We start from the raw sequence: 25,813 nt of genomic DNA, 5'->3' as shown, positions 1-25,813 counted from the left end.
AAGGAACCAGCTGTTTGGGGATCTGGTCTGGACATTTTTGCCCCTCCCCCAGCTGAAGAATTGATGCTTTTGAACTGTGGTGCTGGAGAAGACTCTTGAGAGTCCCTTGGACAGCAAGATCAAACCAGTCAATCCTAAAGGAAATCAACCCTGAATATTCATTGGAAGGACTGATGCTGAAGCTCCAATACTTTGGCCACCTGATGCAAAGAGCTGACTCACTGGAAAAGACCCTGATGCTGGGAAAGATTGAAGGCAGAAGAAGAGGGTGACAGAGGATGAGATGGTTGGATGGCATCACTGATTCAATGGACATGAACTTGGGCAAACTCTGGGAGATGATGAGGGACAGGGAGGCCTGGCATGCTGCAGTCCATGGGGTTGCAAAGAGTAGAACAGGGAGACTGAACAACAACAAACCATGGCCTGAGGGTGGAGGTACAGGAGAACTCAGCATTCCTGAGAATAACGAGGATAATGAGGCCACGCCCCAGTGAGTGTGGGGGCAAGTGAACTTTAGCCAAGACAGGCAGCTGAGCAGCAAGTAAAACAAGTGAGGCCTGCAGCCCCAGCCACGTGGGGGCTTCTGACTCAGGCTGGCGTCAGGCTGCCAGGAGGGCACAACCAGGGCTCACAGGGGCCAGGCCACCGAAACAGTGGGCAGGGCTGGCTGGCTTCATACATTATTCAGCGCAGCTCTGACTGGAGGGCCTGGGAAGCAGTCTTCATGGCTATGGATGGGCAGCCGGGGCCAGGCCCAGCCTTGCTCCTCTCACACCTCCTGGAGCCTCCATGGGACCCTGATCTGCCCTGTGCACCTCTCTTGGAAGATTCTCTCTCTCAGCTTCTCTCCAGGCTTGGTCCTGCTTGCAAGAGTCCAGTCCAGAATTCAAGGCAGAGTTCTAGGGATACCTAGCCTTGCTGCAAATTCCTGATGCAATGTGCTGTCTTGGCCTGATTTGCTCTGAGTGGACTGGGGCCGCTCACCCACTCCCCCCAGCTCCAGCCCACTTCTCCCTAAGTGTGGCAGATACATACATGCACACTGCAAAACCAGCCTGCCAAGTCACTGAGAGCTCACTTCCCTAAATGACACATAAATGAAAAACAAGAGTTCCCCTAAAATGATACATACAACCATGTCCCAATCTTCCACCAATGACCTCATCTCCAGTGGGGCTCCAACAGCTCTTGATCAGGCTGATGCTGAGCAAAATGGTCACATCTCAGTCTGCATCTAACTTGATCTATTGCAGGGTCTGATGTTGTGGATCCTTCCCTCTCTCATCCTGGACACAGTCTTGGTTTCCCAGGAAACTGTACTTTCCTGGTTTTTTCCTCCTAATTAACTGGTTGCTGGTTATCAGCCTCCTTTGCTGACTTTTCCTCATGGTCCCAAAGGTATAAACAGTAGAGTGTCCCATGGTTCAGTCTTGGGTCTTTCCTCTTCTCTAAATTTGGGATCTCAACTAACATCATGGATTTTAACACCATCTACATGCTGATATCCAATATACTGAGTTGTTCAGCCAAGGCTTCTCTTCTGGTACATTCTTTATCCAAGTTACTATCCAACACCTCCACCTGGATATCCCAAAAGTATCTCAACTACCACATGTTCAAATCTGAGTTTTAGATCTTCCTCCTCATATGGGTTCTCCCTCCAGAATTCCCCAACTCAGTTGATGGCAATTCCCTCCTGAGTTGCTCAGGCTGACAACCTTGATTCTTCTTTCTCTACACCTTAGACCCTGCACACAATACATCAGCAAATGCTGCTAATTCTGCTTTCGAAATACATCAAGAATCAAGAACAGCTTACATCTCTACCCCCATCAATGTCCAAGCCACCACTGTCTCTCTTTCATGGCAACAGCTTCCCAGTGGATTTCCCTGTCTTTGCCCTGGTTGCATAGTCTATTTCCAACCTGTCAGCCCTAGTGATGCTTTTAAACTTTTGACTGTGGAACTCCATGAACTTTTCCTGCCCCTTTCCCCCTCTCACTTCATCTTTTATTCTCTCTCCTCCCCAGCCCCATTTCTGCTTCAGCCACATTGAATCCTTACTTCTTTGAACAAGCTGGGTGTTCTCCCACCTCAGGATCTGTGCATTTGTCATTTTCTCTGTCTGGACCTCTGCATGGCTCTCTCCCTCTTTCTTTTTTTTTTTTTGGCTCTCTCCCTCTTATCTCTCAGGCCTACTCAGCTGGCCTCCTTTTGGGGATATCTCCCCTGACTAACCTGTTTTACACTGTGATTGGGCTTCCCAGGTGGTGCTAGTTGTAAAGAACCCACCTGCCAATGCAGAAGACATAAGAGACATGGGTTTGATCCCTGGGTCGGGAAGATCCTCTGAGAAGGAAATGGCAACCCACTCCAGTATTCTTGCCTGGAGAATTCCATGGACAGAGGAGCCTGGTGGACTATAGTCCATGGGGTCACAAAGAGTTGGACACGACTGATCAGCTTAGTACGCAAGCGCAGGACCTCTCCTCCAGCCATCCTCCCAACTCAACACGCCCCACCACACTTCCAGGCTTTATTTTCTCCAGGCCATTCACATTCACCACTCTCAAACATACTATTTATCTCACTTACTCATTTGTCTCCCCACACCAGGGTATAAGCTCCCTGAGAACAGGGGCTTCATTTACCATGCATCCACAGTGTTTTTTTATATTGTTCATGGGGTTCTTGCAGGCAAGAATACCTGAGTGGTTTGCCAGCTGAAGCTCCAATACTTTGGCCACCTGATGTGAACAGCTGACTCATTGGCAAAGACCCTGATGCTGGGAAAGATTGAGGGCAGGAGGAGAAGGGGACTACAGAGGATGAGATGTTTGGATCTCATCACCGACTCAAAGGACATGAACTTGGACAAACCCCAGGATAGTGAAAGACACGGAAGCCTGGAGCACTGCAGTCCATGGGGTCACAAAGAGTCAGACACGACTTAGCGACTGAATAGCAACAACCATCCGCAATGTCCAGGACTGTGCTTCATACCTTGCAGATGCCTGAAGAAATCACCGCTGGGTGAACAATTCCTGAACTGTCCCTCCTTGGCTGTCCTCAGTTCTCTTTTCTCTGTGCTCTCTTCCTGCTTGGTATCCTTTGCTGGCCCCTCTCCTCTTTCTTCTTGACTGTGACTGTTCCCCAAACTCAAATCATATTCTTGAATTCTCTTTCGCCATCTGCATCCCCTATTCCACTCCCTCACTTGTCCAGCTTCAATATCACCTCTGTCTTCCCCCATTCCCTTTTCACGCCAAGTTAAATAGTGTGCTTTTGGTTACATTTTTACTTGCTCTGAAACCTCCACCCAACCGTCAGCTCCTTGAAAATAAGGACCATGTTTTTCCTTCAATACCCAGCATTCTTGGACCCAAATAAGTTCTTAAGAGGTTACTGAAGACATGTGGGTGAAATTTCATTATGCTTCCCTCTTGCTCCTGCCCTCCCTCCTGGCCAGGGTAGAACTAGGAGCCTGAGATCCAAGGTGGGCACTTCGAAGGTGTTGCATCAAACTGCTGGTCAATGAGTATCTGGGAGGCTTTGTCCCAGGGTGATTGAATGAGTCACAGTGAATCAATTTTGCAGATTCTTTGACTCTAATTGAAAAGGCCTTTTATAAGCTACCCCTGGATCCCACTGGACTCAAGCACATGGGTGTGAGAAAAGGATGCAACTAACTCTTTTCTGGCAAGGAAAGCAATTTCATTCCAGGAGGCCAGTCTTTCACCAACACACTGGGACCTGCCATGTCCCCCGGGGACAAGAGAACTGCCTTCCTACATCCCCCATCTGATGGGGGATCACAATCTGATGATTATGAAGCTTTGAGGACTGGACCGAGTTGAAGTTTTCATATCCCCCGGGCTAGCCTGGTGTCTGGTACACGGTAATTACGCCACAAGTAGTTACTGCACCAAAAGAAGAACCCACCATATGCGAGAGACGTTCTTTCTAGATCTTTCCCCCAATCCAAAGAAAATAGAGAAACACACTCCCTTCCCTCTGACTCTCTCTTAATACTCTCTTCTTTCACTGCCATCAAAGCCTGGCCTAGCATTTTCTTTTTCTAGAAGCTTTCCCAAACCAATCTCGTCTGACTCTTATTTCTTTTCTCCATCTCTCCTCAACATTTCTGCTTACGGCTTGCAGTACGGCAGCTTGGGTAATTTTGTTTGTGAACGTCTGAATCTCTCTGTCCCCAAGTGTATGCCCTCTGTGTGAGAGGGATGGGAGGTTGGCAGGGGGGTCACGGGACACAATTCCCATTAGCCTAAGCTGTAGGAGCTGGGCTGTTTCTTTGTCATCCTTTCCACAGCCCAGCCCGGCTTCTATACACAACATGTGCTCAGTGATCAAACTGACAGCAGAGTTGACACTCAGTCCGTGTTTGTTGACTGAAAGAGGAATGAATGTCAAACTCAGTGCCCATAGGAAGAACACTGGGGAGATGGTAACAGAATCCAAGTGTCAGCACAAAAGTCCCCTGGAACAAGAGGAATGAACCAGGTCACGAAGAAAACTCCAAACCAGACACTCGTCTGGATTTCCTGACGAGCTGCCCAATTTCAGGGTCTGTCTTCTGCCCAAGGAGCAACATATTCACACTTACTCCCCTCTAGCCGTGCCAGGACGTGGGCTCTGCTGAAGGCCTGGACTTTCTGAAGGCTCTCTCTACCACAAACTGTCTCGGTGATAGTGGGTGTCACTGAACCTGCAACCTTTGTTTCTTTACTTACATACAGGGCACAGTAATAAGGCTTATGGTGGGGATGAAATGTGATAAAGTTGCTTGTGCTCTTGGCTCCTGGTAGGAACTCAAGTAATAACCTGCATATTAATAACTGGTAGATGGGGGACCTGAAAGGTGCAGGACTGTATCTCGGAGGAAAAGGAGGCAGACAGTTTGTTGACGGGGCCTTGCTTGTGGTAGCAACTCCCTGGAGGACATTTCCCAGGGGCTTGAAGAGAGGACTGATTCTTATTGACACTGAAAAGAGGGAATTCTGCCCAGTGGCCCATCAACCCGGGGTTTAGGCCTCTACTAGGGAGACCACACTCCTGCGCACTGGGTTTTTCTGCTCTGAAATCTCTTCTTTATGGGAGAAGCTGAAAATCTCAGAATCTCATAACTTTGAAACTGGTTTCTGAGGAAAGTGCAGCCCAGAGAGGTCAAGTCATTTTCCCAAGGTCACACAGAGAACTCATGGTAGGACAATACATAAAAGAGAGAAGTAAATAAAATAGGAATTAATAATAGCCAACCACCTGTTGGAATAGATGGTCCGGACCAAAGCTGGGGCTCAGACCTGGGGGTGGTATAAATAGTGCCCTGGAGGCTGCGTTAGAAGAAAGGCACTGGAAGAGTGGAGCTCAGCAGGCTGCCCTGTGACAGGGCTGCCCTTGGCATCTGTGCATTTTATTTAATTGACTACATATAATACCACTTTATTTAATTGACTACATATAATACAAGCTAGGTACCATTATTACCCCCACTTTCCTGATGGAGAAACTGAGGCACGGTTTAGACAATGTCCCTAGGGTCTCAAAGCCAGAAAGTGCAAAAGCTAGAATACAACACAAGTTTGTCTAGTACCAAAGCCTGAGCTCTTTGTACGCAGCTCTGCTCATTTCCAAGCTAGAGAATAGATTGTTCCACCACACAAGGCCTCCCTTCCCCCCTGCAGACTGAGTCCAGGCTCCCTGATAACCTATGGAGTACTGCATTGCCACCAAAACACACACATACATGCACTCACACATACACACACATGCACACGCACATGACCACACACGCTCACTCTGACCTATGGGGAACCCAGTAAGGCAGAAAGACGGCCAAGTCCATTAACACCACCAAGCATGGCACATATTTATGGCCCCAATTACAGCCTCCATGAAGGAGCAGGAATGGGGACAGGAACAGTTGTGTGCGCTGGGGTCTGAGGCCTCTGTAGCAATAGCTACAAGATTACAGAGACGTTAGCAAACCTTGGTGACAGTGGCTCTATTATAATGACAAATCCACAGCTTTATATAGAAATAATGAGACTGGGGGCTGGAGGGGGGGAAGGGAAGAGCAGAATGATCTCAGCCAATGGAAGTTCTGGGTGGAGAGAAAAATGGCAAACCACAGGGAACTCCCAGGAGACCTCCAGGGGACCTTAGTCAAGCCAGCGACAGGGGGAAGCCTCAGTGGCAGCCTGAGCGTCTTTATTCCAGGGAACAGAAGAGGGCTCCGATGGCCCCAGCACGTCTGCTGTGCCTGCTTCTCAGCCTCCAGTTGAGGGGGAGGGATAACTGTTACAGCCTAAGCTTCGCCCAGAACAACCTGGGGGTGCTGAGGCCAGCGTCCCTTGGGCCTTAAGGGTTTGTGATGAAGAAAGCTCACCTAATCGGATGCATACCTTCCCTTCACTAGCTTTGAAGCTCCATGTTCAGTGCTTGTAAGGAAACAACACAAATGCTCCAGGCTTTGCTACTCTAAACCACCTTAAGTACTGGGGCAGGGACTAAAGTAAGGAACCTGCCTGGTTCTACCTGCTAGGGCTGCACCTGATCCTCCCCACGCGTGCAAGGAGCAACAAGCGGACAGTGTTCATAGACTGGTGTGACCTCAGAGCAGCCTCCCCAGCCCACTTCTCACAGGGCATCTCCTTCTACCAGACTGTGAGTCACTGACCCTCCACTTCAGTCCAGGTCACCTGATCCGACTGGTTCATTTCTTTGCTACTCCAGACATAAGCCATCTACCCGAACCATCACTCTGAAGGAATGCAGAGCCATGCCTAGCTCTGCTCATTTTCAAAATACTACTTGACTTTCTCCTCCAGGAAGGCTTCCCAGGTTAACTTCACTGCTTCTTTAATAATCCTTTCCCTGTGCACCAATATGTAGTTTTATTTGGATTAACTAAGCCATTGGTCATTCAGCAAGAAGGTGCTGAGTTCTTACGTTTGCATAAAATGACACGCTCAGCCCTGAGGGAAAATAAAAAAGTCAAATGTGGGACACAAACCATTCCTAAACCACTGAGAGGACTTTGCAAGACAGAATATGATTTGGTGTATAACTGAGGGAGCCAGAGAATAAATCCAAGCGTGACTGCTCTGACAGTGGAAGGACTTCGGGGGAAGCTTTCAAAGGCGGGTTGGTTTGGGTCAGAGAGGTGGGGGAAAGGCCTGCCTGCCAGAGGGAATCTTGGGGGCAAAGGCAAGAGGCAGAAATGCCAGGTGTATTCAGGGACCAGCTTGCAGGTTAGAGGAGCTGAGGCCAAAATGCAACTCTAGGAATGGAATCCAGCAGGAATCTGGCACGCAGGAGAGATGGGAGCCGACTGGGCTCATCCGCACCGGCCCCCCTGGCACTGGCTGCAGGATTTTACTGACACTGAGTGCTCAATCATTCCCCGTCACTGCGACTTGGGCCTCTCTGGCCTCAATGTAATTACAATTTTAGAGTCAGCTCAGGCAAAAGCACCAGCCCTTTATTTCCTTTTCCCTTCTTTTGCCTGAATGCTCACCCCCCCCCACCCCCCAGAATAAAGAGACTGCCCCTGAGAGCCAACCTGCTGAGAAGCTGCAGAAAGGAGGGCCCTGGTGGCCTCGCCAGACAGAACATTCGTCCCACAGACTGTGAGCAAGATGGGCGTATGAGCAAGCCACCCCACCTTCAGCTTTGGAAACTCCTGGTCCCGGACTCCTCCTGCCCTTGGCTAGAATGCTTCCCCTCCTCTTTGCATATCGAGTTATGTGTACCAATCCCTCCCCACACAGCTAAATTCTCTTTCACCCAAGAAACCGTCTCTGACTGTCCTAACTCTCAGATCCTACAACCTCTCACATTATTTGCTACTTTGCATCACTAGCTACTGCATGAACATTTCATGTCTCTATAATTCAAGCTCTGCTTTGGGTCAAAGAGGCTGTCTTCTATCCCAGACCCCCGTTGCTCCCCAGTGCTTCACACGGGGTCCTGCTTAAGAGAAGATGGAGGAGGAGTATAATGGTACTGACTGAGGGTGATGAGGATAGTGAGGGTCTGTCCTTTTTCTCAAGCTGGGCTGGGGAAGAGGTGTGGGACGAGGGTAGGGACAGCCACGGAATTCTAGGAAGTTACCATTCAGGTGAGGGGCATCCCTGAGCGCAGACTGCCTGCTCCAGGATGAGGGCGTCCATCGTGCCTGGAGCTGAAGGGAGGTCTCCGGGGAGGAGAAGGGAGGCTCCTCAGAGGGCTGAGTTGAGCCCTGCTCCTCACAGCCCCTGGCCCCCACCCCTCTCTCTCCCTGAGCCCCTGGGCCTCAGCCTCGGTATAGGGAGGTCTAAGCCGCTCTTCGCTACCTGTACAGTCACCATGATGAAGCTGCTGCCACTCGAGACGGCAAGGGAAGAGCTGCACCGGAGGTACACTTCTCAGTGATTTATAGAGCAGGGCTCCTGAGCTTGGGGCCGGCGCGCAGCTGCTGTTCCAGCCGGCCCCGTCTGCAAGCCCTCCTGCCTGTGCTGTTCTGTGTTCTTGGGGGTGACATTTCAGGAAAACAAAAGTTGGGGAGGCGCTGGGATAGCAAACTGGACCAAAGTGAGCACCAGCTAGGAGAATGGGCTATCCCAGAGACTTCCCGGAGCAGAAACAGAGCCTTACCAAGCTTTCTCTCAATTCCTTTTCCCACCAGAGTGGGGTTGATTTTCCCAGCCTCTCTCCTACAATTTCAGTACATAGATATTGAGCATTGATTGTCCACCCAGAGAGTGGGAGAGTCTGCACCCAGAGAAATAGTGAAAGAAATATCCCAGGGGACACTCAACCACCTGGCGCTCAAGACATCAGACACAAGGCCATTGGCATTTGATGGCAACAGCCCTTCAGGGCTCTCAGCTGCCTGGCTGGACTGAGAGAGAGGCACATCCCACACCTACATCTGTGGGATGCAATTACACAGCTTCTTCAACAGCCACCCAGGGCCCTGGAGAACACTGTCTACACTGGACCCAAGGGTTTTGGAGATGCCCTCTTAATTCTCTGTGCCAAACCTACCCCCCTCTTTAAAAGCCAACTCAAGCCCTACTCATTTTCAAAATAGTGCCTGACTTTTTCCTCCAAGAAGTCTTCCCGGGTTAACCGCATCCAACTCCCATTGCTTCTTTAATAATCCTTTCCTTGTGCGCCTTGAAACCTTCCTGGTTAATTCTAATTGATCATGAAGAGCCCAGCATCTGCCTCTGTAGTGTGTGAATTAGCCAGCTCAAGCTGGCCTCCTCCCCTACCACCTTCTAGATGGCCCAGGCAGGCAGGGCCTGAGAGCAGGGGCCACGGTAGTTTCTAGTTCTGGTCGTTAAGTACTTCCAGTCCCCCTTCTGGACGTGTGGTAGGATTGCTTTGCCCGGTCCCCTTAATATTAGGAGTCACATGTATCTTGCTTTGGCTAATGAAACGTGAGTGGAAGCGACGTGTGTCATTTCAGCGTGGAAGCTTTAAGAAATAGTGCATGATTTGCCACATCCCCTCCTTCCTGAAGTGGTAACTAGGAGCACGGGGTCAAAACGGAGCCTCTGTAAACTTGGTGGCAAGGTAGAATGGAACCCTGGTCAAGCTGCAAAGCACACGTAACATGAACGAGAACTACATCTTGGCTGCTTTAAGCTACCAAATTCTAGGATTATTCGTTGCTGCGGCATAACCTGGTTTATCCTGATTAATATAGCCTGTCCTTGATCGCCTGTGCCAGGCTTCTAGTACACATCAAAGCCCTTGGTACATGCTGCTGTCTGAGTCAGTCTACAGGCCTGACCCCATCCTCATCCATGATTAAAGACATACATTATAGGTGGTAGTCCTGAGGCCTAGCAGGTAGAGGACACCACTGCAGAAGATGCATCAGAAGCAATAGATACAAATTACCTTTCTTTCCCTTCCCAACCACTTAAGAGCTCTGCTCTCAACCTCCCTCCTCACTCACCCCCCCAACCTGGGGCCCAGTGCAAGGATTTCTCCCCGGGGTGGGCTGGACTATGAGTTGGGGTCCCCTTTCACATCCTGAAGGGCAGAGGCCCATTTGTCTCTAGGGGTTCAGGGGTTCAGGGACACATCCACTCAAATCCAGAACTATAAACCCTCAAGAGGCCCCCGTGGCCGGCCGTACTCACACTTGTGGCGTACTGGATGTCCTTCCAGATGGAGGTTTCCCGGGAGAGGTCAGAGGCCTCAAAGAGGTTGTCCAGGATCACCTCCCCGATCATGTCGTGGCGGGAGAAGCGGTCAAAGTCGAAGACGCTGAGATGTAGCTTGCGGTCGGCCAGCTCCTCGTAGGGCACTGGGAAGTGGAAATTCTCGTCGAAGGTGGGGTTCAGGGTTTTGCGGTGCACCCGGGTCTGCAGCTTGCACTTGCGGTCGGGCAGGAGGTAGATCTTGACGTAAGGGTCGGAGCTGCCGCAAAAGTCCTTGGCTGGGAGGTCGAAGGCCTTCAGGATGCGCACAATCAGGGTCTCGTTCTCGTAGTCGTAGCGCAGGCTGAAGTTGATTTTCCCGCAGCTCTTGGCCTCGGATTTGGCATCGTCCCCATCCACCGACTTCTGCTTATAGAGTTCGGGCTTGATGCGGCCAATGCTGGTGGGCTGCTCCGCCGCTGGGGGCAGCTCGTTGCCGTAGTCCACGCTGGACACGTGCATCTGCCGTGGCAGGTGGCGCTTGAAGGACGTGTGCCTGGAGGAGGGGGGAGAGAGTGAGGTCGGGGGAGGGGAGAGAGGGGTGCAGGCCGACATGGCTCAGGGCCCCCCCCCCCCTTTACTTCCTGCTAATTGACCCCTCTGCCGCACTTTGTGCGCATGTCTTAATCCATGTAAAGTAGTTGGAATGGGGCCGGGTACATAACAAGCTTTAGTAAATGTTAGCCATTGTGATCATTATCTTTTCCCCTGCTTTTCTGCTTCTGGCTTTCTAGGTTTCTTTCCTGGTAGAGGTGACTCTGGTTCGCCTATTAAATAAGCTCCCCTATTTAGAAGGACCATCCTTTCCCACCCTCCTTACAGCACTCCTTCATCACCACCACGATCATCACCCCCTTTCCCTCTGCCACTTTCTAGCTACATGACCTGGGACGCATTATTTAATTTCTCTGTGCTCTAAGATAAAGAAAAATAAAAGTAGCAATTGCATAGGATTGCTGTGGGGATGAAATGAATACACACAAAGTGCTTAGAACAGAGCCAGGTATATAATAAGCTCTTATTACCTCATGGATTCTTATATTGGCTCCTCACAGCAACCTTATCAGCATCATTGGCCCTATTTTACAGTTGGGAAAACTGAGGCTTAGGAAAATGAGCAATTTGCCTGATGTCAAAAAACAAACTCTGTAAATGTGACCCAACACTTGCACCATTTCTGGTTTTCAATCTGAAGACCGGGCCTGCTTCCCTTTGGCCGGTCTGCTGGGATCCTGGACCTGGGAATCCATAGGAGCCCCCCAATTTTTAATAAATACAATGCGTGCATGTTCCACATCTTTTAAAAGTTTCTGAATTTAGCATGTTTGTCATTACATGGTGGTTGTTTTTTTGTCATTTTGTTTGTTCAGATAAAGAATGTCATGTATACAATTATTGTAAGGCAGGGAACTCTGTCAAAGGCTATTCTCCTCAAAATGTTAGGAGTCTCTTGCTTCTCTCTCACACACTGCAGACTCCATCTCAGAGGCGGTACAGACATAGACACATCATTAACTTTTATGCCTCTGCACCTTTGCATATTCTTTTCCCTCTGGACAAGCCAACACCTCCCACCCACACACATCTCAGGGTGGACCACCTGCACAGCACCCCACCTCAAAGGTTCCCCTCTCCTGAAGTCACTCCTGGTGGCCACCTCCAAGCCGATCACCCACCATGGAAGACATCATCTGACATATTCTCCAACCAGAATACGCATTATGATTATTTCCGGTCTCTGGTCCTCACAGGCTGGAATCTCATTCATGTATGGGATTGAGGAATGTGGAGGTAAGGAAGGGAGGGGTCCACCCCTCACCTGGTGGATGACGCTGGCTCTGTGGTCTGTCGCTGCAGCCGTGTGTGACGCTTGATGTGCTCTTTGACGGACATCTGCACCTCGGCCGGGATATCTGGGGACGTGTGGCTGATCTTCACAGCCGCCTCTAGGAAGCCCAGGGTGTGGGGGTCCTTGAGCTTGTCCGCCATGTTGCCTCTGGAGCTGGGGCTCTGGAGGGCCTCCGGGGAGGGGTTAGCAGAGGAGGGGCTGGAGGCCTCCTTGTTCCTCCAGGGCATCCAGCACAGCTTCCAAAAGAGAAAGAGAAAAACTGCCACCAGGGCCACGCCACACACAATAACTACCACTGCGAGGAGGCTGACAGAGGTGCCTGCCCTCAGCCAGGCAGGGAGGGACAGAGACAGACAGAGGTGGGGAGAAGCCGGGAAGGGTGTTCAAAGAGGGACCACACACAAGGGACAGAGACGGAAGAAGAGAAAAGAGTGGTCATGAGAAGGCTGCCCAGGCAGAGGAGGGATGGTGTAGGGTCAGTGCTCCACATCCAACTTGTGAAGTATCTGCAGCCTTCTGTTCACCTCAGGCTGATTTCTCCAGCTTCGCCCCTCCCCCCACCGCCAGCTTGGGGAGCACCTGGGCTGCCTCCCCGACTCCCTACTGGCATGTGCCCAGGGAAGGGAAAGTAATTTAAATAGCAGCCTAAGCAAATGTGCAAATTCGTGAAGCGTTCACATTTGGATGCTGTTTGAATTTCTATTAGAACTGTTACTATGGCCAGACTTATAGCAGAGTAGTTTTTTGCAGACAGCTCTCTCCCTCCACAGGTGGTGAGGCAGCCAGGGGCCCCAGGCTGAGATACTTCAATCTCTTCACTCACCCCAAGCCCACCACGCCCACCACAGGAGCTAATAATTAGTGAGTAGGTTGACTTGAAGTGAACGAGATCAGGCATAATCTCCTTGAGGGTGGGGATTAGGTCTAATGCTTCTCCTGTATTCCCAGAAGTGTGCACATAGTAGGCTCAACAAATACTTGTATGAAGTTGGAATCTCCCTGGAGAAGGAAATGACAACCCTTTCCAGTATTGGTGCTTGGAAAAGTCCCATGGACAGAGGAGCCTGAAGAGCAGCAGTCCACAGGGTTGCACAGAGCTGGGCATGACTGAGCCCGCACACACCACACCAAGTTGGAATCTGGTCCACAGTTTAATTCAGAGGTAAACACAAACAATTCCTGTAGCTGTCCTTTGTGCCCATTCCTGCGGCTGTGTGAGAGCTCTGCTGTGACACTGGTATTTTTGACTGTCATGATTGGTTCAGAGGCGGGCACTCACTGTCCCACCCTCTGCCCCAAGCAGGATGTCCATTGCCCCAGAAGAGTTGTGAAGGATGCCTCTCTCTGGGAGAAGTTACTAAGCACGCCCGCCTACCCCCATCCCACCTTTAGGAATGAACCTTTGAGCTCAAGGCCTCGTCTTACTCTGTGACATCAGGAAGCCTTGAACCAACGGGTTTGCACAAAGGTCACTTGTAGACAAGCCAGCAGAGGAGGCTTGTTTGGCTTGCATATGACTGAAAAATCAAGCAGTTCCATCGTCACCATTGTCATCATCACACCAGATTCCTGGCTTCTCTGGAAATGGCCTGAGGACTTGGTAACTGGACCTGTGCTCCCACATACTGAGAACTGGCGATGCCCTTCGGAAGGCTGTGTGCTCACCCGCTCCTGTCCCTGTTACTTGCCTGCCACTGCAGGCCTATAACTTGCAGCCTCTGAATTATCCTGTCCAAGCCTTAAGAATCTTGGGATTTAAAGTGAGGAATGACCCTACAAGTACTGAGGTCAGGCTCTGCTTCTGCAGGTGGGAGCAGTGTTCCAGACGAGGGACTTGCCTGTGGTCAGAGAACAGAGCCTAGTCCAGGGTCCAGATGTCCACTGCCTGCCCAGCCTGGGGCTCATTCCACTGTCCCAGACTGTTTGTCCTGGATTAAACTGTAGGTTACTATAACCCTGTGTTATTTTTTATTTGTCTGACTCAGGGCTCAGCATAGAAATGGATACATGAGAATGAATGAATGAGTCGATCAGTGTCAAATAAAACAGCTGTCATTATCGCTCAACCAATATTTACTGAGCACTTGCCATGTTCCTGGTACTAAACTAGGCTGGGAGATGCTTGGTCCCTCTTCGGGGATCAAGAGAACTCTCACAGCACAGGCCGCAGCGAGAGCTCTCCTCCTTCCGGAGGGACCTGAGGAAGAGGCCAAAACATCAGTCATCCTCTCTGGGGAGCTAGCACTGCCTCCCGGCTCCCTGGCTGTAGGGTATTGCCTTGATCAGCTACCACCTTCAGGACTAAGGAATAGGAACATAGGACCCTCATGCCTTCTGCCACCTTCTCCAGCCCCCAAGCCCCTGCACAGAGACCTGGGAGCCTTTCCTCAGCATAGGAACTGAGGTTAGTCCACTAGAGACTGCTAGGGACCAGACAAACTGATTCTAAGTTAACTTCTAGACTACAGGTCTCCAATTATGGTGTGCATGCGTCCTGGGAGCGTTAGAGAAAAAAATGTCAGATTTCTTGAATATTTATTCATTATCTGAAAAATAAAAAAATCAGAATTGTAATATATAAACTGATAGTAATGAATTTTGTTATTGAATTTAGTCAAGTTATGAACATTACAATGTCCAAGGCATAAAGTGCTTCTTATGTATTCACTCATTTAAGACTCTCCAGTGAAACAGGTGAAGATTATTATCCTCATTTTGCAGATGAGGAAACTAAGGCACAGAAGGTTAAATAGCAGGGTCACACAACTGCTAAGTGTTTGGAGAGTCACCTTTACAATACCCCTTTTGTACATGTGTATAGAACATGGGAGCAAATAAACACATATTGGAAGTATTAAATTAAAAAAATTTTTGCTGTTACGATTTCATGATCTAAATAGTTTGGAGACTGTTTCCTTAAGCCCTGATACCCTTGGGGTTCACAGGAATGCTACCACAGATATAGCTAAGTATATACCACATATATATATGTATATATATATGTATGTATATATATATTTAAAGGTATCTGGCCATCTCTGAGCCCTCCACATCTGTTCTTTGTTACAGTGGTTCTGGGTGCATTTTCTGCAATATGAGTCACCTTAAAACAAAAGGTATTTCTAGGGTTTTGCTTTCCTTTGATCATACATCTTTCTTGCTCTGGTAATAATTAGAATTTTAATGAGAAAGGGGGAGAAATAGGGGGAATCCAGAGAGCAGAGCGTGCATTTAAATGTTCAGTCTGACAAAAAGAAAAAAAAAAAGCAACTGAATTCATAAATGAAAAGAGGTGGAGGAATCAATTTTTCCTCGGCATGGTTGCTATTTGGAATGTGTCTCCACATGACCCCTGGCTGTTGTTCCCTCAGCACTGTGAGATTATTGGGAATTGGCACCCGGTGCTCAATACTGGTTATGTAAGGCCAGGAGGCCCTTCCTCTGCCTGGAGACTCTTCTTCCAGGATACCTCACAGGCGGGCCATGCAAAGGAATTAGGTCCCGATGCTGAGTGGGTTCACACCACAGGGGAACAAGGTGGTGGGCAAGGCTGGTAACACCAGAATTAGGCCACGGTGGGTATGATTGCAGAGGGTTTAGCTCCTTTAAAATCACTGCATGTGGCCTGGAATTCAGCCTGCCCGCAGAGCCTAGCTGAAAATGTGTCACAAAGGGCTGTCCAAAGGCCCAGGTGACCTAAGACACTTGCCTTCCGACCCTGGGCCTTCTGGGACCAACCCACCAGGATGCATTGTCTCTAGTAAACTGCAAGTGCATACACAGCCTTCAAAGCCTTTCCCCACTCAAGTCTTGTTTGAACCTCAACCCTGTGAGGCAGATAGCATTTTGATGGGCAGTTTAGCCACCTTTTGAGTTCTGACCCAGTGCTCATCATATTATACCATACACTAGCTTCATGGTAGAGAAGAAGGACACAGTGGGGGAAGGAGAGGGTAGGACAAATTGAGAAAGTAGCATTGACATATATACACTATCATGTGTAAGAGATAACTAGTGGAAAGCTGCTATGTAACACAGGGAGCCTGGCCTGGTGCTCTATTATGACCTGGGGAGGTGGCGAGGGGTTGGGGAGGGAAGCTAAAGAAGGAGGGGATGTATATATATAATTAGGACTGAGTCATACTGATATACGGCAGAGACCACCACAGCATTGTAAAGCAATTATCCTCTAATAAAAGAAAGAGAGGTAGGCCTCTGGTAAGGGAGAAAGTCCTACACATTGAAAAAGAGGATGAACTTCCGGAGTGTTTGTATTCGTATTCTTCCTTCCTCTCCTTTTCCTTCTTTATTTCCCCTTCAGCCTGGAGAGAAAGAAGCATTGTCCTGGGGTCAGACTGGGCTCATTCAATGTCCATCTCTATTGGTTATCGACTGTGACTCTTAATCTCTCTCAGCCTCTGTTTCATCATCTGTAAAATGGGTAGAATAATAGTATCTACCTCATAGGGTCATTGTGAGATTTAAATGAGATCAAGTGTATCAAAAGTGCAAAGGACAGTGCCTAGAATGTAGTAAGCCATATAATAAATATTTGCTATTTTTATTAGAATTATCTAGTTCTGCCCAGTCTGATTTTGAACATCTTTTCATTTTAAAATTTGTTTAGTGGGCAGAACACATGCAAACCATGAACACTAATAAGAGAGATCGCTTTAACTGTATCATTACAAACTAGGAACAATTTTACCAGTAGAAATAATATAATTATTCCATTATATAATATATATATGTATTATAATACATATTATATATACACATAGTAGACTATTATTATTATATAATACATATTATATACATATATATATTATAGCTAGATCTCCCTGTATCTCAACATGTAATACATACTATGTGAAAGATCTCACATCTCCAAGTTTTTCTGTCAAAACTCATTGTTCAGTTGTTTTGCCATTACTGTCACCAACCAGCTGGTGAACAGAAGCAAGCTCCAAAGGAATAAGAAGAAATTCATGGAAGAAAAATGTACAATTCAGAACATACTATGCTTTTGCAAAGTTTGCTTGGAAACTGGGGGAAAGAAATCCATTACTCAGTATCAGGTATCAGAGGAGACCAGTATTTTATGGGCACCTGGTTTGGGGAACCATATTGACCAATTACCCAGCAGCCTCTGGGAGAGCAGACAGTGATGGGACTTGGCTTCGGAAACACACCCAGTGATCTGGTGCTGTGCAGGGCACGTGGGTTCTAGCCTGGACCGGGGAACTGCTCAGAGACACGAGACGGACATCTGCACTGAGCACCAGCGCCAGAATGACCAAAGAGTATGCCCATCAACTGTGTGACCTTGAACAAGTTACTTAACTTCTCCAAACATCGGTCTCCTCTTCTACTTCAAAGGATCACTGTAAATATTAGATAAAGTGAGGCTTTGAGCACAATGCTGGATACATGGTGTGTGTGTGCTTCGGTGCTCAGTCGTGTCTGACTATTTGTGATCCTTTGGACTGTAGCCCAGCAGGCTCCTCTGTCCACGGGATTCTCCAGGCAAGAATACTGGAGTGGGCTGCTTTCCCCCTCCAGAGGATCTTCCCAACCCAGGGACTGAACCGCGCCTCCTGTGTCTCCTGCATTACCAGGTGGAGTCTCTGCCCACTGAGCCATCGGGGGAGCCCAACCTGTGGTGAAAGTTCCCAAAGGTCAGTTGCGTTGTTTCTCCCTGGTGTTTGTTTCTGTGGTGGATAATAGTTTACTGGGTGGGCCCAAAGCTTCCATTTACAGAACGGACCCAAAGCTTGGCCACTGAGGCAGGGGAGGGAGACATGGGACCAGGGGGCAAGCCTGTGAGAGACCTCAAGACCCTTCTTTCCTGGTGATGATGATCAGGCCGTTCTTTCCTGATGATTCCCTGAAGGCCATCAGGGCAGGACCTGCTTGTCACCTTAAGTGAGACTGTCTGACAGGGGGGAACGGCTCATGGCCTCCCTCTCTCTCTGGAAAATGGTAAGCTATTAACTAGCAACCCAGGCCTTTCTTATCTCCCCACTGACACTTCTTTCTCCAGAGACAGAGCCCTGATACTCCAGGGCTCCCTCCTCTTCTCTCCACCCATAGTGTTAGGATTTATCAGCCTTTCTCATCGCTTGCTATTGTTCCCATTTTTCTAATGGGCTTCAGTGTCAGGAAGATCCGTTTTGTAATAGTAACAGACAGTCTTGCTAACAGACTGTAATTGAAAAGATAAACTGGAGAGAGGAAGTGAAAAGAAAGGACCGTTTCCTCTGCTCCCCTCAAAGCTGGAGAAGGCTGGCTGCAGGGTCTGGGGTTGCTGATGGACCCTCAGAAATGGGCAATGTCAGTCTCTACAGAGGGAAAGCTGCCTCAGTGAAAGAGGTCCCAGGCAGACACAGCTGGAGGCACAGACCCGCATAACTCAGGGAGCAGCCAGCAAGAAACTCAGAGGCCCCAAACCCTGGAAGGTGCAGTGTCTAATCTAGGAAGGGAAAAGACTCTGGTCAGAACCATTAATATGAACACTAGTAATGAAAGTGTTAGTTGCTCAGACGTGTCTGACTCTTTGTGACCCCTTGGACTACTGTAGCCCACTAGGCTCCTCTGTCCATGGGATTGTCTAGGCAAGAATACTGGAGTGGGCTGCCAGGCTCTTCTCCGGGGATCTTCCCGACCCAGGGATCAAACCCATGTCTCTTACATCTCCTGCATTGTGGGCAGAGTCTTTACTGTCTAAGCCACCAAGGAAGCCCCAGTAACAGTATTTGTTGTTTATTTCTATATAGTAAGTGCTGTGCCCCTTACAAGATCTCTTAATCTTTACATCCTCCCTAAGAAATTAGTATTCACCTCTCAAAGAAGGGCTTCCCTGGTGGCTCAGAGGGTGAAGCGTCTGCCTGCAATGCGGGAGATGCAGGTTCAATCCCCTGGGTGGGGAAGATCCCCTGGAGAAGAAAATGGCAACCCACTCCAGTATTCTTGCCTGGAGAGTCCCATGGACAGAGGAGCCTGGCAGGCTACAGTCCACTGGGGTCGCAAAGAGTCGGACACAACTGAGCGACTTCATTTTCACTTTCTCAAAGATAAAGTAACTAAGTTCAGAGAGGTTAAGGTAGGAACTTGTACAAAGTGTACTTCAATTAAGCGGAAGAGTTGGGATTTGAACTGGGGACTTTCTGGTGTCGAAGCCCAGGGTCTTGAGCAGTTCCCTAAGGGGTGTGGAGGCGGAGCTGAAGTATTCCAGAGGCGAAGTCTGGGCAGAGAGGCTGGGGAGGCATTCCTTCACTGTAATTAGGAGAGGGTGGGGAGCATCATTCAGGTGTTTGGCCTGGCCCTCTGAACCTGGGCAGAATTCTGGGGGCCAGCCTCCTCATCCCCTATCTCTTTCTCCTTCCCTGGAAGATGCAGAAATTATAGCTATCAGGCAAATAATCAATGGCACCTGGAAAAGTCCCACCAGGAAATGTACCTGACAAATCCCTGAGAGAGAGAGTGTGTGTGTGTGTGTGTGGGGGGGGGGGGGGGGGGCAATGAAGGCTATTTTGTTCTGAGGCTCACAGACATCTTCCATTAATAATAAGCTCTGCTTGTAAATTTATTAGGAGGACCTGGTATAATTAAAATTCAGGGTTGGGGGAGGGGAAGCAGGAAGCCTTTGCTTCCTTTCCTTCTTTCAAAGATCCAGGCTGAACTACCAATGGGGATAATTAGTGGAGTCCAAACAGAGAAGGAATTAACGCTCTTGGAAAAGCTGTGATGAGGAGAGACAATGCTGGACTAATTATGGCCCCACCAAGCTTTATGACTGGGTGCCTGTTTCCACCATCATTAGAGGATTCAGGGATAAATCAGAGACTAATATGAAGTGTCATAGCTAACAGAGCATTGGCATTAATTTAGGGATTATTTTAGTATTATTATTTTGATGGATGGTAACTGTACCTTTCTGCCTGGTGGTCAGGACATGTGGCCCCTATGAATGGAGCAGTCAAGGCTCAGATGATGGGGAGAGGGGCAGACAGAAAGTTGGATTCTTTTTCCTCTACCTTCATCTCCCTGTTTATACCTGCAACCGGTGAGAAAAGAGGTCTGCCTGGTCCTCATGGAGCAAGAAAAACAGTTCAGCCCCCACATAGAGAGAAGGGAGGGATAAAGTAGTGTCATACCTGGAGAATCCAGGGCTAGATGTACTGCTCACTTCCACTTTTCAGTCCCTCTGCTTTCAATTCCTAAGTTGGCTGTGTCCTTCTGTATTTATTTTTTAATTTTTTTACCCCCTTTTTTCTCCATCTTCTTTTAGGCGTCTTTTCCTAAGTTGGACTAGCAGGGGTGCAACTTAGTTGGGTCAGGACTTTTCTCTTACCCTATGTTCCCCCTACCCCCCACCCCACTCCAGACAGTTCTGTGGGAAAGTGAAAGTGTTAATCACTCAGTTGTGTTTGACTCTTTGCAACCCCATGACTGTAGCCCACCAGGCTCCTCTGTCCTTGGAATTCTCCAGGCAAGAATACTGGAGTGGGTTGCCATTTCCCTCTCCAGGGGATCTTCCTGACCCAGGGATTGAACCTGGGTCTCCTGCATTGCTGGCAGATTCTTTACCATAAAGAGTCAGCAGGGAAGCCCTACACAGACCTAAAAAAACCTGGCCTGATCCACATGCTTCAATCCTAGCCCTCATTATTTTCAGTCACACATCATACCCCAACTCTGCGGACAGGGGGGACACAGTCATGCTAGAACAGTTAGAAAAGAACACATCTTTTGTGCAGAGCTTGGGAGGATGGAACATTCTGTATCTACCATCCCCACTCTTGACGTTTCCACACAGAGAGAAGGTAACTTCTCGAACTGTAAATCCAAAGGCTCTACAACTCCTACATCCTCAATCCTGGTTCTAGAATCTTAAAGCCCAAGACACACCATAGTCTGAATATCATCACCACGGGTTCTAAAGGATTCTGTATTGCACTTTTCCCCAGAGAGGGCAAAATCTGCAAAGTTCCTTCCTTCCATCAAGGAGTGAGGGACTGACTCAGTTACAGAAACAGAATTTTTTTGTGTGTTTGGATGAAATGCTGTGCATTTAATTTGGCATCACAAGCAGGAGAAATATTATCTGTGCTGCAAAAGGCCAACTTCAAAGCCAGGTGGCTGAATCACAGAACATCTCCAAAATCATTAGAAAAGTGAACAAACATCACATACATCTCCTGGCCATAAGTACACCAGAGAAAATCATTCCTGCATGCCAGCCTGGGAGGGGCAGGGCTGCTCAGGCTCTCTCAACAGATTCTTGCATTTTCTGGAGCAACTCTGTACTTCTTACTACCTTGAGAATGCTATCAGAACCCAAGCTACCCACACCTAACACTCTGCAACTTGGCTTAAGAAAAAAAGTTTATTCACCTCCATAAGGCAAAGAACACAAAGAAAGGTGAAGAACTGCCTGCTAGTATCCCTGGGGTGGGGGTGGGAGGTGAGGGTAGGTGGATAGTAAAAGGGAAAGCAGACCCTTTACCTTTAGAGTTTTTAAAGAAAAGATGGGACTTGCTTTTAGCTCAGACAGCTGTGTACAGATGTTTCCAATTCAGGGTCTGATTGAGATTTCTTGTGCAATTGATATCACAGACCTTGGCATATAAGAGGGTCCCTGAAAATGATAGTAGAGTCTGAATCTCAGTTGTTGAATCTCAGGGTATTACTTGAAATCCCATGAGCTAGAGACTTACAGGAGTAGAAAGGCAGAGGAAAACATTCAGTGGCAAAGGGATCTGGGAATACTTGCATTTTTCATGAAACTGCAAATAAAAAGATGCAGCATTTCTCTGAATGGAGAATCAGGACCCAGACAGTTGTTCTGGAATGCAGTTGTTCTGGGATGCCTGGGAGGTGGGATACCTTGGGGCCTGATCCCAAATTCCACAGCATCACCCCAGACTCCATGCACACCTAAGCCTCCAAGATCCCAAAGCCACACTTAACCATTTTTCTTTTTCCTGTTCTGATCAAGGGTCTTCTTCTGCCTCTCCCATCCCTTTCAGACCCCTCCCCCCACAGCTTGGCCCCAGGGCTTGTGACTCAGCAGCCAAAGTTAAAGTTCCCCAGGGCTGACAACAACCTTGCTCTCTGAAGCAGCCTGCAGGGAAGGCATACTGATTCATCTGGGCCTGCTGGCTCTTACTCCTCAGCCTTCCCTCATACACAGCCTGGCCATCCAGGTGCCTGTCACTGCAGACTATGGCGTGTCCCTCTGGAGTCAGAACACCAGTGCCTCCCTGTATCTCCCTGTATGATGTGTACACATGTATGCCAGCTGCCCCTCACCCTTAGCATTTCTGCTCTAAACAGACAGGAGGAATAGTCTCCATCCCAGGCAGAACTCGACAGGTGTGTTCTCACCTTGAATTAGCCCCTTTAGGGTCTGAGGGGGCCAGAGCAAGCATTAAGAGACCCACTGGAGAAGGATCATTGGAGCAAAGAAGGGAAGGGAGCTGGGGAGGCGGCAGGAAGAGACTCCCTGATTTGGGGAAAATTGTGTGTCTGACGGGCATATGGAGTTGGGTAGTGCAGGAGGTGATGGCACCTGAGAACCAAAATCTGATAATACTTACTGGGCCTAATTTGTTCAGAGATTCTTCAGGAAGAATCAACCTCCATCACCGTACCACCCTCTAAAAGTTCTTCTGCATATCTAACCTCAGTCCTTTCTGCTGCAGTAATCAACTCATTGATTAAACACTGCCAGGACCAGAGTTGGGGGGAGCAGCGCCCCCTACAACCCACACAGAGCCGAAGTGGGTTCACCCGCCCCACGGTTGGACACAGGCCCCTCGCGCATACAAGCCTCCCCGGGGCCCACTACCCTCCTCTGTCTCCCCTATTCCCCAGCGGCCCTGTTCCTAACCTAGGACCTAGCTACATCTCCGACCTTTAACCTCAAGTGAAAACAGGGCCCTGGAACCTACGGCCTCTGGAGAGCTTACCCCACCTGTACCTCCTCCCAGAGCCGTGGCTCCAGTCCCCGCTTCTGGTCCCAGGAGAAGCGCGTGTAGATGAAATTCCCGCCTCTTGGGGCCCCCTCCTCGCTCTCCCGCGCGGATGATGCGCCGCCGCGGGGCGACCCCAGCGTAACTCTAGGCCCAGCGCCACGGGGGTTGGGGTACAAGGTGGGGTGGAGTCTGTGAAGCCAAACGAACCCCGGAGCCCGGGTCCCTGCAGGACCTCCCTACCCCCACTCCACATCCTCTCTCGAGCCTTCACACTGCCCCCAACCTCTCCCCATCGCCCGTCACTCCCTCCCGCCCAGGACCCTCCAACATCGGGATCCGGACAAAGAAGCCCGGCTGCCGGGGGCGAGCGCGGCCGCGCGGCGAGGGTGAGGCAGGTAAATACCCGCCGGGGGCCGGCCGCCACGCCGCCCACCCTCCCGCGGTTCCCGCCGCCAGGGCGCGACACGCCATTCCCGCTGTCGCGACTCCCAGGGAGACGCCGCAGTTGCGCGCCAGGCCCGGGCCCCGCGGGGCTCGCGCTCCGGACTCACCGGCTCCGGCGAGCTCGACCCGGCTCGGGCTCCCTCCTGGGCTCGGCAGCCGCCTGGGACTGCGTCCGGCGCAGGGTCCGCGCCGTTCGGGCAGGAGGCGCCCGCTTGGCGAAGTCGGCAAGAGACACCGGCTCCTTCGCTCATCGGCCCCGAGTCCGAGTGAGTCAGAGAGAGACCGAGGGAGCGAGTTATAGGGGTGGGGAGTGGGGGGTGCGGCGGAGAGGATGCCGAGACACCCTCCCCCACCCCGCCCCCCGCCCCCAGCGGAGACGCAGAAAGCGACTCGCAGCCGGAGACACCGGACACAAAGACCTCGTGCCGGGCGCAGACCCAAGTTTCTCCCTGAGAGACCCAGGGAGCTGGGGCCGCGTTCCCCGAGAGATCAGACCAACTGACGGGACAGACCGACAGACGCACCCAGGGACCTCGACACCCTCCGAAGAGACGAGTTACTTCCTCAGCCAGGATGTCGCTGGTCTCCTGCTTGCTCCACGGACCCCCCTCCCCTGGAAGATCGCCCGCGGGGCGAGCAGAGAGAGCAAGAGGGAAACTGAGGCCCCTCGGGGAGCCGCATCTTGGGAGCCCGGCTTTCCGCGGGGGCCCCGCAGAGTCACACAGGCTGGAGCAGGGGTATCCTCTCCCTCCCGGGTCCCTTTCGCATCTCTATGCTTGTCCTGCGAGCGATGGCCAGTGCACTAGCCGGGGCTGGATCCGAATCCAGGATCCTGAGCTAGAGTTCTCCACCTAGGCTCCGGGGTTCCCGAGGCTGGGGCTTTGGGGAGCAGGGACAGCCAGGGCGAGACTCCATTAAGGGAAGGGGCCTCTTCTTTCCTGTTACCTGAGTCGGCAGCGCTCGGACTCCGCTCTGGGGGCTCTAGCTCGAAGCTTCGACAAGTCTCCACGTCCAGCCCGAGAGGGGGCGGCCGGGCCCGGCACAGAGAGGCCAGGACCGCGAGCGCCGCCTGGCACCGAGGCTCCCCGGTCCCCCGCACCCCACTCATGCCCCGGACACCGCAGCCCTCCAAGCAGCCGCCGGAACCCGCGCCGCGGCCGGACTGGGGCGGGGCAAGGCGGCCCCAAGAAGACCCTCCCCGCGGCGGCCCCCTCCGGCTCCGTTCGGCTTTTAATCACTTCCCCGCAGGGTCTCCGCCCCTCACGTGGCATCCCGCGGCAGCTGGCAAGTCTGGCGCCTCATGGCCGCCCCCTCTACACTCAGCGACCGGTCTGAGGCCGGGCGGTTCAAGACGGAGGGACCGAGCTGTCCGGCATCCTGGAGGGTTCAAGACCTGGGAAAGAGCCTGGGATCCGGCTCCGCATTCACGGCCTGGCATGACCTTGGGCCTCCCTGAACCTCAATTTTTCCTCTCTGTGAAAGGGGTACAAATGAAACGAGTGCTTCACGGGCTGCGGGGAGATGTAAAGACAGTGGTTGTGAAAACACTGGGTAAATTGCCACATGCCACACAAGTGGCAACGAAATCGAGAAACCTATTCTAGAAAGATGGATGACCCTGCTAGGAGTGGGAGGACCTTGGCCAAGGTTCCTAATCGGGGAAGTTAGTCAGACTCGCCCCCTGTCCCAGCTTCGAAGGCAGAAGACCCCAAGACTGTGGGGCGATACGAACTGCAAAAAGACTTTCTGAGCCCCACATTCCTGCTGTCCTCGGTACCCGCACGTTACTATGGCGACGGGAGGCAGCGGCCGTCTCTCTCCATGGCAACCGGAGGGGAAAGTTTCTGGCGAATAAGAACGGGGGGCATTTCAAGAGGGCCCTCGGTTCCCGCCAGACCCATCTCCCCGCTTCGGTGCAACACTACCGATGTTACGCTTGCTGTCAAGCATAACAAGGGCCAAAAAGACCGAAAATTAAACGGAAGGATTGAGGCTAGACTGGGCAGAACTCCCCTCTCGGAACTGTGGCGTAAGGTCCAGAAGCAGGTTGACTGAGGGCTCTTAGATGCCCCTTTCAACCTGGAGGTCTGTGGACAGCCGCCAGGCCCCTGCGGGGCCTGTCACAAAAATCTTGCATTCTCGGCTGGTGGGCCTCTTCCTCTGTGGGGTTCACCCGAAACTCCAGGTTCAAGTCCCTTTGCCTTCCCGGAGCTGAGAAGGAAACTTTAGCTGCAGCCTCTGGAAGCCAGGGGGCTGGTGTGTATCCGGGTGGCGGGTGGAGGAGGAGGGTCTTTCCTCCTAATTAACACGCTAATTGGAAGTGG

At 50.6% G+C, this 25,813-nt stretch overlaps 1 protein-coding gene across 7 annotated transcripts in view; it reads right to left on the bottom strand.

The window, feature by feature from the left end:
- Nucleotides 1-25,220, bottom strand: part of SYT6 (synaptotagmin 6) — a 66,142-nt gene extending 40,922 nt beyond the window's left edge. For 2 of the 7 annotated variants that reach the window (XR_002316718.2, XM_070463891.1), the window contains exons 1-3: nt 24,435-25,220; nt 12,037-12,385; nt 10,158-10,713 (exon numbers count right to left, since the gene is read on the bottom strand). Coding sequence is in view for 5 of the 7 variants with exons in the window: in XM_070463891.1 (XP_070319992.1) it covers nt 10,158-10,713; nt 12,037-12,385; nt 24,435-24,597 (1,068 nt within the window). In the remaining 2 variants the exon portion in view is untranslated. Of the gene's footprint in view, nt 1-10,157; nt 10,714-12,036; nt 12,386-23,596; nt 23,952-24,434 lie in introns of those variants that run through there. The other 5 variants (XR_002316722.2, XM_070463890.1, XM_020908245.2 and 2 more) reach the window with 5 other exon arrangements.
- Between the last annotated feature and the right edge of the window lie 593 nt (nt 25,221-25,813).

The sequence above is a fragment of the Odocoileus virginianus genome, unplaced genomic scaffold (assembly GCF_023699985.2).
Source record: "Odocoileus virginianus isolate 20LAN1187 ecotype Illinois unplaced genomic scaffold, Ovbor_1.2 Unplaced_Contig_8, whole genome shotgun sequence".
Classification (NCBI taxonomy): domain Eukaryota; kingdom Metazoa; phylum Chordata; class Mammalia; order Artiodactyla; family Cervidae; genus Odocoileus; species Odocoileus virginianus.
The sequence above is the reverse complement of the archived record's forward strand: the minus strand, read 5'-3'. Positions and strand labels throughout refer to the sequence as shown.